At 47.2% G+C, this 12,316-nt stretch overlaps 1 protein-coding gene and 1 pseudogene across 1 annotated transcript; one reads left to right on the top strand and one right to left on the bottom strand.

The window, feature by feature from the left end:
* Window positions 1-2,548: 2,548 nt before the first annotated feature.
* Window positions 2,549-3,513, top strand: LOC120693008 (auxin-induced protein 6B-like). Its single transcript, XM_039976409.1, has one exon. The coding sequence runs from the start codon at window positions 2,797-2,799 to the stop codon at window positions 3,199-3,201; it is 405 nt and encodes a 134-aa protein (XP_039832343.1). The 5' UTR covers window positions 2,549-2,796; the 3' UTR covers window positions 3,202-3,513.
* A 1,909-nt stretch (window positions 3,514-5,422) lies between these two features.
* Window positions 5,423-6,114, bottom strand: LOC120692148 (annotated as a pseudogene).
* Between the last annotated feature and the right edge of the window lie 6,202 nt (window positions 6,115-12,316).

Here is a 12,316-nt window from a genome sequence, read left to right as displayed (position 1 = left end):
GGATCAAGGGGTAGAGAAGACTATTTAGATTCAAGGTAAGATCAAACTAAGAATCAGCAGTTTACGTCGGGCACCAGCTTTGTCTGGTCAAACCAGAAGTTCTGGCATAGGCTGCTATCGTGCAACCGAACATGGAGAAATACGATGCCACAAAGTTGGGCTGTCACCACCTGCAGGCTACCTCTAGAAATTGTGAGACACAACAAACGAATGGTAAAGTCTAATCTAGGCACCATGACTACACTATCGTTTACTAACTCTAGTCCTGGCCAAGAACATTCGTCTCTATCGGAAGTCTTAGACTAGAGCTAACCACTAATACTAGTAGACACTCAATCCAATAAACAGCTAGAAACTACTAACTAAACTTGAACTGAAATTATGAATACTGAAAAAGTCACGAACACTTACAGACCGATAAGCATCTGTCGAGGTACAATCGGAGAAGAGTGCCGACAGGTCCGGCACTTCCCCTGGCTTCTCCTCACTCTCTTCCTATTTCTCCTGAACTCATAGGCTGCCTAAGCACCTAAGGAGAGCTCCCTAGCTCTAAGAGAGGTGAGAGTGGAATGGTGAGTTGATGTGTGCGTTCATTCTCTAGCCCTCCTTTCATATTTATAGGGAGGAGAACGAAGTCTTCATGCGGCATTTGCAGCAGGTGTGGCACTTGGAACCGATGTTAGGAAGCTACCAAGAAGCTGCAGGCCAAAGATGAAGGTCCGTGGGCCACTGTTTGGCCGACAAGTGGGCCCCACCTATGGCCACCGCCTTTGGCCAGAAAGCTTCCATGTGGGTTCCATTGGCCTTGGCATGTGCCTAAGCCTTTGTAATGTCGGTTTCCTTGCTCTGGTGGGCCCTTTGATCCATGTGACGACACGTGTCGTGCTCTGATTCGTCGAACTTTTGTACCTTGCACTACTACAGAAACTGATTAACAACAACCTTTTTTAGGATCTCTGAGGCGGGCACAAAAAATAACCGCCTTTGGCATTAACAGATGCGGTCATTTCTTATTAATAGTGGTGGTTACGGAAACTGCCTCGGAAAATTGATTAATAGAGGCTGTCAACATTATGATGACCGTCTCTATTAATACTCCTATTTTTAGAGGCGGTTCTATTACAAATGTCCGCCTCAGTTAAAAGATCATGCCCAACCAAATTTTAAAAAGCCCAACCCGGCCCGGTAGATGACTTATATGTTTGGGTTAGGTTAGAGTTTGTTTCCGTCTCTCTCTCTCTCTCTCGATCGACCTCTCCCCCTCGTCTCAGCCAAACCGGATGGAGGGTTCGGCCGCGACGGCCGGCGACGCAGAAGGTGCGGCCGCATGTGGCATGGAGGGTGCGGCCGTGTGCGGCGCGGAGGGTGCGACGCGGAGGGTTCGGCGCGGCGGCCACGCCCGGAGCTGGGGTGGCGGCGACCCCGAGCGGCACGGCGGCCGACGGCCCCGAGCAGGGCGGATCTGGCGTGAGTGGGGTGGATCCGGCCCCACCTCACCTCTGGGGGCGGATTTGTCCCCTAGATCGTCTCCGGCGGCGGATTCGGCAGCCCCCACCTTGGATCCAGCGGCGCGAGGACTCCTCTGGCAGCGACGGCAAGCTCGAGCGGACGCGGCCCCGAGCCGCGGCGTGGCCCCGAGCGGACGCAGCGGCGGCGGGCGGCGACGGCGGTGCAGATGGGCTCGCCGGGCACGTGATGGGCTCGGCGAGCTCATCCCATTTTTTATTTTTTTTCTTCGATTTTCTGAGGCAAGCGTGCAACCGCCTCTGAAAATGTCTCTTTTACAGAGACCTTAGCTCAGAGGCGGTTGCCCTTGCCCGCCTCTAAAAATATTTTTTAACCGCCTGAGATAAGATTTTTGTAGTAGTGTTGGATCATGACTTGCCACTTAACTTTAATTTTGGCTCAAATTCATCTGCATACATTTTCAAACCAGTATCTGTAGAATTTATTAGTTTTTAATTCTATGCTACCACATATTCCATCTTTATGCATGATTTTCATGCCGGAGTTGACGATCAAAATGGGTCGAATTAGACCGTCAACAATCCGCTGGATAAAGATGTCTAGGGGTGGGGAGAGGATTGCTGAGGCAGACAGATAAGAGAGTAAGGAAGAGGCTATTGTATCACCTTTTTTCTAGTATTTTGCCATTTTATGGATTCAGCTATTATCGTTACTCCAAGAACGCTACACGCGAAATCGGAGGTCTTGGCTTCAATTCCTCGCGACCGTGTATTTATGCGTAAAAAATTCACGTGACTTGTACAGGTGGGGTTGGGATTTTTTTTTTATTTTTTCTGGATGGCACATTTACCGGTTGCTGCAACTTAGCTTGTAGTCCTAGCTGGTACCAGTAGTTGTTGCCGATACTAACCGTGCTATATGACCGATCGATATTAATTCTAGTTTTTCTAGTAATGTTAATTAAACTTATCACCATCACCAATCGTTTTTTTATAGTGAGATAGTATCACCGTTACCGTTCACCACGAGTACAAAAGGCCGCCTCCGTTCTTGTTCCCTAACCTCCGAATCATCCACGAAACAAGAGAGGAGAGGAGACCACGTCCTGCGCTTGTGAAGTGGTTGCCCACCACCAACTCCAAGAAGAGCCCGCGGCTCGCGAGAGGCGGGAGCTAGCTAGCACTAGCAGCCATGGCGGCCACCAATCCATGACCAGGCGGCAGGAGCCACGGCTACCTACTAAACCCTCCTCCAGCCGCCGCTGCACCAGCGGTCAAGAAACGCAAGTAGGCACGGTACTCGTGCGCCCACCGTCGCCGGCGATCGACGATGAGGGTGATGGGCTACTTCTGGTCCACCAAGGCCGCCACCACGACGTCGCCGTCGACCAAGAAGAAGGCGAAGAAGGACGGTCGCGGGGCGGCGGCGCGCGAGGACGCGGGCCTCCGGAAGTCGCTGCTGGAGCAGCCGGCGGCGCCCGCGGCTGAGGGCGGCGTGCCCAAGGGGAACTTCGCGGTGTACGCCGGGGAGGAGTCCCGGCGGTTCGTCGTGCCCACGGGGTACCTCCGGGAGCCTGCGTTCCGGGACCTCATGGAGCGCGCCGCCGACGAGTTCGGCTTCGCGCAGGCCGGCGGCCTGCGCGTGCCGTGCGCCGAGGAGGACTTAGAGGACCTCCTGCGCCGCCTCCAGCGCAAGAACGCCGCCGGTGGCAAGGGGAAGAAGGCCATCCGGTAGGCGACTGGAGAAGGCCTAGTAGGTTTTTTTTTTGTACAATTTGCTTGACGTGTAGATGAGATCAGCTCAGCTCAGATGAGGGTGCAGCTCTCCTGTACAGACAATACAGAGCGCAAGCAAGCAGCCACATGCATGCATGCGTAGCATAGGTGAATGAATGGTGTGTTGATTCAATGTTCGTCCCGTGAAACATGGAGTATGTAGAAAATTCCTGGGGGGAATTGGGCTATTTAATGTTCAAAACTTGTAAGATTTGAATTTGAGTCAAATTTCTACGTCCAAAGAGGCCGTAGGAGATTCTTGTTTGTTGATCAGACGAAACATTTAGTAAGACGATGGGGTTTCTTCAGTTCTTGGTTTTCCTTTTTCTGATTACTGATAGTGGATTCATAAGAATTCTGGATCACTGTCGATTCCGTTCTTTTTTTTTAAAACAAACTGTCGATTTCATTCTAAAAGGAGGAATCTTCTGTCAGGGGATGAATTCTGATCATGTTTGTTCTTACTAGGAAAAAAAGAATGGATTTTGTGGAATTATACATCTTTCCCATCTCCCAAACTTTGATTTGGTTGGTTGTTGTTTCTTCTTAGTATTCTTTTTTTTTTGTTCGGTTGGTTCGTTGTAGTCTACTTGTAGATATGATGTAATGATGGGGGCAGTGCGTCTCCAATCACATTCATCAATTCCAAGTGATGGACGCACTCATCATCTCTGTTCCATACCTCCACTGAAACAGAATATGGACTCGGCATTTGGAGCATCACTAGTTAATGTAAATTGTCCACTTGAAAAACTAAAAAATAGCACTGATGATCTAAAAATTGAACAACTTGTAGCGGCTCCCGGGTCTGGATCTGAAGTGGTCCTTCATGCTGAAATGTAGGATTGAGCAATGTCATGAATGTCACTATGTAAGTCTTGGCTACACTTCCAAAAGTTTTTCTTTACCACTGAAATTACGAGAACAGCAATGGTACTTCTTTGTTTCTGCAGGTTGACTTCAGCTCTTACATTGGGAGACATCAGATTCAGGTAACCAGCTGCATGATTGAAAATGTAAGCACGTCCCTCTCAGAATTGTGCTACATTTCAAACGGCAGTTAGTATCTCATTCACGTACAAGGACAGCAATTTCAGGTAGCCTGCTGCAGTGCTGCAAGATAGAACAACAAAGCACACGTCCATGTCAGAACAGACCACCCATCTCACAGTAGTGCAATCATTGTGCTTCCTCAGACTCAGAGAGAGCTTCTCCCGCTTCTTTGTTCATCTGTGTCTTCTGCAGAAACATGCTTCAGTTTCAGGCCCTACCTGGTTGTCCTGGCAGAACAGATACCCCGGATCCTACGATACGATTCCGTACTACATAACAAGTGCGCATTCATTCTGCCCCTTATCGTTAAGATAGGTTATTTTGATATGCAAATTCAGAAACTTAACAAAATGTGTGTTGGTTCGGTTGCTGAAGATTCAGTTGCAGATGCAGAGTATCCCTCTCATGTGTCGTCGATGTGAAGCCAGATGCGCTGCCAAATTGCCATGTGAATACGTACCAAATATCCTTATTTTTCTGCAAATCTTAAAAGTATGTGAAGCATGGTGATTAAGAATATGCCAACAGAATCACATATTAAGAATGCAGCAGAGTACATGCGTATCTCATGAACCAAGTAAACAAACGAGGGTTCGTTTTCTTTCTGATTCCTATTTCCGGACGACTGAAACAGTAGATGCCTTGCCTTTCCAAATGGTTAGAACAGCATTTTTTTTACCACACTTGTGTTGTGAACTACTCCCTCCAATCACAAACAATTGAAGTTTTGACTGAAATCCGGTCAAACTTTTAAAACTTGATTATCTATAGATTTTAAAACATGTAGTTTGGGGGCATAGAAATGGTGCATGCAGATTTGAATAGACACGTACTCCCTCGAACGCCATGAAAACTCACCTCGAAGACTGAAAACTTAATAGTTAATGCTCCTGCATTAAGCTGCTAATCTACACCTTCACAGTGACGTGCAGACTTGGATACTGAGCAAAGTAAGGAACCTGAAGGGTGTGGCAGTTCCTTAGATTCAGTTTCTGTATTTTTCATCTTCTGGTTTCAGTTTGTGAAGAAAAAAATGCAGCTAAGGATTGAATGAGCTGTGACAGAAATCATCAGGAACTGCAAGACCAAATCTTTTTCTTGTTTGTCTTACATTAGAGCCTTGTGGATCACGAAAAAAGAAATCCTCCATCTCCTCCCATCGTTGTACAAATTACAGATCTAATATGTGCAACGCAACCTCTTCTCCTTTCTTCAGAAAAAAAAAACAAGAAGAAAGAAAGAACCAACCCGAGGAAGGAGAGAGGAAAAAAAGAAGCAAGAACAGAGAATCAGAGCAAGCCAGAGGCCTCCTCCATTCACGGCGTCATCTGCAGAGGATCTCCGTCTCGGAGGAGCAGGAGCAGTCGCACATGGCGGCGGCGGCGTCCTTCTTCCTTCCTTGCACGAGGCGGAGGATGCCCTCGAAGACCTCGACGTCGCAGGGGATCCGGAGCGCGCCCTCGTGCCGGAACCCGAACTCCTCCTCGGCCTCCCGGAGCAGCTCCGCGAACGCCCAGTGGCCCAGGTACTCGGTGGGGATGACGAACCGCCGCATCTCATCGCCGACGTACACCGCGAAGGAGCCCCTCGGCACGCTGCTCCGGCCGCCCTTGCCGCTGCCGGACGCCGACGGCGTCACCGTGGCCAGCTTCTTCCACTTCTTGAGCAGCTGCTGCAGCCGCACGATGTCCTGGATCTTGTTGCTCGCCCGGCCAGGCGGCCACCCTCCTGCTGCTGCTGCTGCTGGACCTGCTGGCACGACTCCTCCATTGCGGCGAGTAATGAGCAGAGCGAGCAGGTGGCTGCTGATTGCTCGATGCGTTCTTGCTCGGGTGAAGGACCGAGAAGGACGGAGGGCGAGAATATATAGGAGATTGGAGGAGGGATTGCCTCTGGAAGCCTGCTCGTGACTTCTGAGCCTCTTCACGTTAGTTTATGTGTTCAAATCGATGGAGGTTGTTTTAATGATTAGTTTTCGGTAAGGGAGCCCTGCTTTTTTTAATCACAAAAAATATTTGATCTGCGTACATTTTTTCTCTCCCTTTTTACGCTCATTCTTTGCCATTCATTTTAGATATCGTGCAGTATGATTTTCAAAACTTTTTACCAGTGTTTGCAAAAATCACTCTGATGCGCCATTTACTGGCGATGGCAAGCATCACCAAAGATATGGCATATTGTTGAATATTCCGCCGCCAGAAGATACAGTTAAGAATAAAAAATAATGCAAATTGCAAAGCCACAGCCCACAATAGATGTACTTGTTGTTCTGCACCCACTTCAGTTGGAAGGTCGGATTGAGTGACTTCACGGTAATGGTACTGAACTTGCATGGTCAATCAGTCCATGTTGAGATGTCACTGATGTGGAAATTATGAATACGTGTTGAGAGCCCCCCCCCCCCCCCCTCCCCGATTTCAGTGATGATATGGGTCACCAGTGAAGCTGAAGCTTACTAAAATGTACTCCACTGCTGTTCTTCATGACACGCTGAATTCTACACACCAGCTTCTTCCAGCTCTCATGCTGGTATCCACGCCGGCTGTTAGGTGAAAGGATTTTTGAATTCGACACTGATAGTCAAACTGCATATGCTAATAGTGCAATCATTCCAAATCAGAATGCCACAAACTTGCTAGGTCCATCAGTTTTGGATTTGAACCATTACCTACGCTTCATTTTTCAGAAAGAAAAGTATACTACTACAAAAATCATTCATACGGCTAGGTACCAGAACACATTTGCCCCTCATGAGGGCCAGGCCATATAGTACATGATTCTCGCTTCCGAAACACCTCGCTCTATGCCAGAAATTTGAGACTGATCATTTGCCCCTCATGAGGGCTAGGCCATATACGTACGGTACGGAGTGGAAAAATTATGACGTTTGGATTCTGAGAATCATTTGCCTTACGTGTATCCAAGTATCCAACTAAGTGCAGTGCAGCAACGCCAAAACAAACTGCCGAGGCAAGATGAAAACAACAGGAGCCAAAACAAACAAACCGCTCGATCAGGATTATTCTGAATCAAATCCACTACCGGAAATCCGTAATTTGCCGAGTGTTTTTTATCGGACACTCGGCAAAGAGCCTCTTTGCCGAGTGTCGAAGTAAGGACACTCGGTAAAAAGCTTCTTTGTCGAGTGTCAAATGAAGACACTAGGCAAATATAAATTTCAAATCTAATTTTGAGCCACTAAATAAATTTAAATAAAAAAATTTCAACTACAAAGTTGTGTAGCTTCACAAGATCTACAATTTTTATATTAATTTTTTATTTTTTGATAAAGTGATAGTAAATTTGTTCACAAAATCGATAGCTCTCTGATATAGTTTCAAAAACTATATATGAGACTTATAAGATTTGTGAACAATATTACTACCACTATATCGAATAAAAAAAACTAAAATAAAAGTTGTTGATCTTCAAAAGTTGAACAACCTTGTAGTTGAAAATTTTTTAATTTGAAATCATCTTCTCAACGAAAAGTACATTTGAACTTCTGAAATTTGAAATTCAAATTTCATAAACGACATCGGATAGAGAAAGTACCAAAATGAAAGTTGTAGATCTTGAAAAGTTATGAAACTTTATAGTTGATAATTTTTTAATTTGAATTTATTTAGGACATGAAATAAATCATTCAAATACGAACAAATAAAAAATAAAAAATGTTTGCCGAGTGTTTTTAGGGGACACTCGGCAAACAATGTGGGCCCATGAATCCGCACAACGCGCACACCATTTTTTATCTTTTTTTCTTCATTTTTCCCTCCCGCTCGGTCGACCTTATCCACACAACACACACGGCCCGGTGCTCCTCCCCTCACCCATCGCCTCCCTCCTCCCGCTCGCCTCCACTCTCCTCCACCCCTTTGGCGGCGCGCGGGGGCCGGCCCCCTCCTCCGGTGGCGGCGGCGCGCGGGGCGCGGGGCCCTCCTCCAATGGAGGCAGCGCGCAAGGCAAGCGACGCGGCCCCCTCCTTAGATCTGGCGGCCGGCGGCGGCGGGGAGCGGCTGCTGTGGCCGGCGACGGCGGGGAGCGGCTGCGGCGGCCGGAGTGGACAGAGCGGCGTCGGGGGATTTTTTATTTATTCAAAAATTTCTTTGCTGAGTGCTGAGGTAGACACACGACAACTCTTTGCCGAGTGTCCGACACAAAACACTCGGCAAAGTGTTTGCCGGCAACCTTTTACTCGGCAAAGAGCTCTTTGCCGAGTGTTTTTCGGCCTTCGCCGAGTGTTTATGGCACTCAGCAAAGCACCGAAATCCGGCAAAGCCCTGCACAAACACAAACAAAAATTTGAGACCCCCAACTTGCCATCTGGATGCATCCGCAGACGGGTACGTATAAAAGTTCATCTTACTTTTGCTCTTACTGCATTTGTTTATCTTCCTCATCTACTTCAAGGCTCTTTTCTCTCTCCTGTTTCAAACTGTGTGCATGGGAGAACATGGCAGGCCGGTTGATGAAGAGGGGGGTAGCTAGGGGAGTACACGCCTGCATCTGCATGTAAGGAGGTTTATTCACATGCACGGGATCATCATGAAGCTTTACTCCTAAGCAATGAACAAGAATAAATGTTACCAGTAAGATGCCTCTAATGCATATGACTAACACTAGTTCTGATCCTTGTAGACTTCATTCCCTTTTTTAGTATACTTTTAAAAAAGAAAGAGAAAAGGCAAAGGGCGTTGCATAATTGAAGAAAATGGATTGATGAATCGTGAAAACGCAAGATTCCTTAATAGTGTTAGACTTGTATTTCCCCTGATATTATTCCAGATCATGTGAATGCTCACTAGACCATTTCCTGAAGATTTCAAGTACATTCCAAGTGGGAGGATTGGATTCCTTTCCTCCACCACGCATATGCTAATTAATCATGAGACAGAGGACCCAAATAGGCAATTGCCAACACCCAAAGCATAGTTTATCTTGAACCACCATGTGCATGATGATTTCCATCGTCCTCTAGCTAATCATTGGTATATATACAACGCAATGCCATTCCAAGCAGATGGGCAGATGGTGCATGGATTAATTGGATCAACAACTGCTCATTGTTGACGGCCATAAATTCATATTCTAGCCGTCAACTTCTCGGGAATAACACGAGCTTTACACTATGTTCTATTCATATTCCATTTATTTCTAATGAGTTTCACAAGTTTTAGATGAGTTTTGATTTCAGGAACAAGTGCACCAAAAATGGACAGAAATGGGCGAAAACCTAGGCCAGGCGGCCTCTCCTAGGCCGGCCGGCCTGGCACCTCTGAGGACACGGTCACGGCCTCAATCCAGTGGCAATGTGGCACAACCATGGTGCTCTAAGTCGAGGATTGGGTCTCGGTTTAATCGAATGGACCGAAGGGCATTGGCATTGATCCAAGAACCCACAAGGCATCTCAAGATCAAGTGTGAATCAGTGACCCACCTTCCTGAAGATAGCACAAATGTGGAGTGACAAGTCAGCACAACGGAGGGCCGAGTTGCCCCAGAGGGAGGCCGGCCGGCCTCCCCTAAGCCGGCCGGCCTCCAACTATCAGCGTTCGGGCAACGCAACGACTACCGACTTCAGGGAGCAATCCAGGACGTCTGTGCAAAGGCGGTGGCCACGTGGCCGAAACCCCAGGCCAGCCGGCCAGCCCCACCTTGCAGCGTCTCGCATCCCGGCTTCGCATGGAAGACAACACACCGACCTTACCTGCTTACAACTGACGCTACGGGGATTAACTACCAGAACTGTCGGTGTTTACCGCCAAGCCTGCTCAGGGATACCCTTAGCAGTAAGGTTTGTAGGTAGGGATCGGCGGCTCTGGAACTCGTTGGTGCAAGGAACACAAAGATTTAGACAGGTTCGGGCCGCGAGTTGCGTAATACCCTACATCCTGTGTGGTGGTTTGTATTGTCTTAGGTGTATATCCCGGGGGGACAGGTTTACATGGAAAGTTCTACCTGAGTACAGTTGGAGTCCTACTACAGCACGATCAGATAGTTTCCTTCATACTATGGCTAGTTCTATGCCTATCTGGGTAGTTACAAGAGAGGTAAGGTACATTCATGTGCTATCCCTTACTCTAGAACATTCCAGGCCTATAAGCAGTCCCGCTGCCCGGGGTCTAACAAGCCCCCGAGCTCTTCATAGCTGAGTCCTGCAGGCATCGAGTACTTGGCTGGGTGTCTTCGAGTACTTCAAGTAATCAGAACATCTTCCGATCCTTCTCTCAGATATGTCGAGTAGTCCTCCAAGTACTTGTGGTTGCTTCGAGGCTGTGAGGTGCTCAAGCCCCGAAATCTTAATCATATATGGTGCGCGAAGTACTTGCGCTCCATATGGAGTAGCCCCCGAGCCTTAGGTTGAATCGTAGAATCAGGCTGAGAGTCACTTCAGTCTTTTTCTTCTTTATTTTCCAAAAAATTTGAAAATCTCTGATACATATATTCCGCAGCCCCAAGTCTTGAATTTAAATCTCTCCATTTAGATTTAAGAATCAAAGTAAACTCGTGGCAAAATGAAAACTTCCCTAAAAAGGAAAGAATCCGTTGATTTCCCAAATATTTATGAAATTGCCACCAGAGACCGTATAAAGCCATCTGAAAACTTGTGAGGGTTTTACCCCTTGAACTCCTGGCCGCCGTCAAACTCAAATTTCACCCTTTTCCTTTCTCAGTGAGATCCACAGCCCCTCTCTTAGCCCCCGAGCCTAAACTCGTGACTTTGAGATGGCTTCTAAGAAGGACAAATCCAAGGTTGAAGAGGAAACAGTCGCCAATATGTCAACGGGTTGGCGCAAGAGCAAAATGTCTGAAGCAGCGGTGCAGGAATTAGAGAATTTGGGTCTTCTCTAGGCTCAAGGTATGATCCAATAGCATGCAGGGGAGGGAGAAGATTACCCCATGGAAGGTACCCTCGAGACCGTTGTATTCCATGACTTCATGGAACGTGGTCTTGCACTTCCCGTATCGGAATTTTTCTATGCTCTTCTGCAGTTTTGGGGAATCCAACTGCATTATTTGACTCCTCAATCCATTTTGCATCTTTCCATTTTTACCCATTTCTGCGAAGCATTCCTTGGCATTCTTCCGCATTTTCACCTTTTCCAACACTTTTTCACCCTTGTCCCCATTCCGAATTCCACCAAACCCGCCGTTGTCGGAGGTTGTGAATTAGTACTCTGTCCTGAGACCCGAGACGAGTACTTGGCTTACAATCCATCGGGCAAAGGAGTCGAGTGGAAAAAATTCTAGTTTCATATTGGAAACTTCAAATCTCCCCTCCCAGAAAGAATTCCTGGGGACCCCCAAGTTTGAGAGAGCTGGTCGAGTAAAGGACCTGGTTGCAAGCAAGTTGACTGCATTCTGAAAGCCATTGCTCATTTGAAAAATAAAGGAATCACTGGTGATCATGTAGTCTTTTCTTTTGTAAGCCGTCGAGTCCAGCCTCTCCAGCATTGGAAGCATCCTGCCTTCAGATATGAAGGCACACAAGACCATACCAGAATGTCTCCAAAACCAATGGCTCAGTCGGAGGTAGTCAAGAGGTGCTGCAAAGTACTCGACAACTTTGACAAGTCTCTGAAGCTTCCAACGCTCTTTTGGGAAAACAATCGTCCCGAGAATGTATGGGTATGTGGTTTGAAAACCATGTCGAGTACTTGTAGTTAACATTTTTTATCTTCTGACGAATTCTTTGCTTCTTTTGTAGAAAAATTATATGTCCTGGTATTGTATGCCTCTGACATCCGTAGATGCTGACTCTGATGGCAGCAAGAAATGGAAGGCAACTCCCGAATCTTTATTGCAGAGAAAAGTTCCTCGTCTCGATGCCGGCCAGTAAGGATCTGATATTCTTTTGATTTCATCTTGTTTGCTCAGCTTTTTATTCAGGATTTTGCTTGGCTAGGATCCAATATCTCCCGGCACATGAGAAGGAATAGATTCAAGATTTCTGCAACTGGGTTTCGAGTAGTTCAGAGGGAACTAGTCGATCAGCCCCCGAGTCACCTGTAATTGGG

The sequence above is a fragment of the Panicum virgatum genome, chromosome 9N (assembly GCF_016808335.1).
Source record: "Panicum virgatum strain AP13 chromosome 9N, P.virgatum_v5, whole genome shotgun sequence".
NCBI lineage: Eukaryota > Viridiplantae > Streptophyta > Magnoliopsida > Poales > Poaceae > Panicum > Panicum virgatum.
Note: the sequence above shows the minus strand (reverse complement) of the source record. Positions and strands in the feature narration are given on the sequence as shown.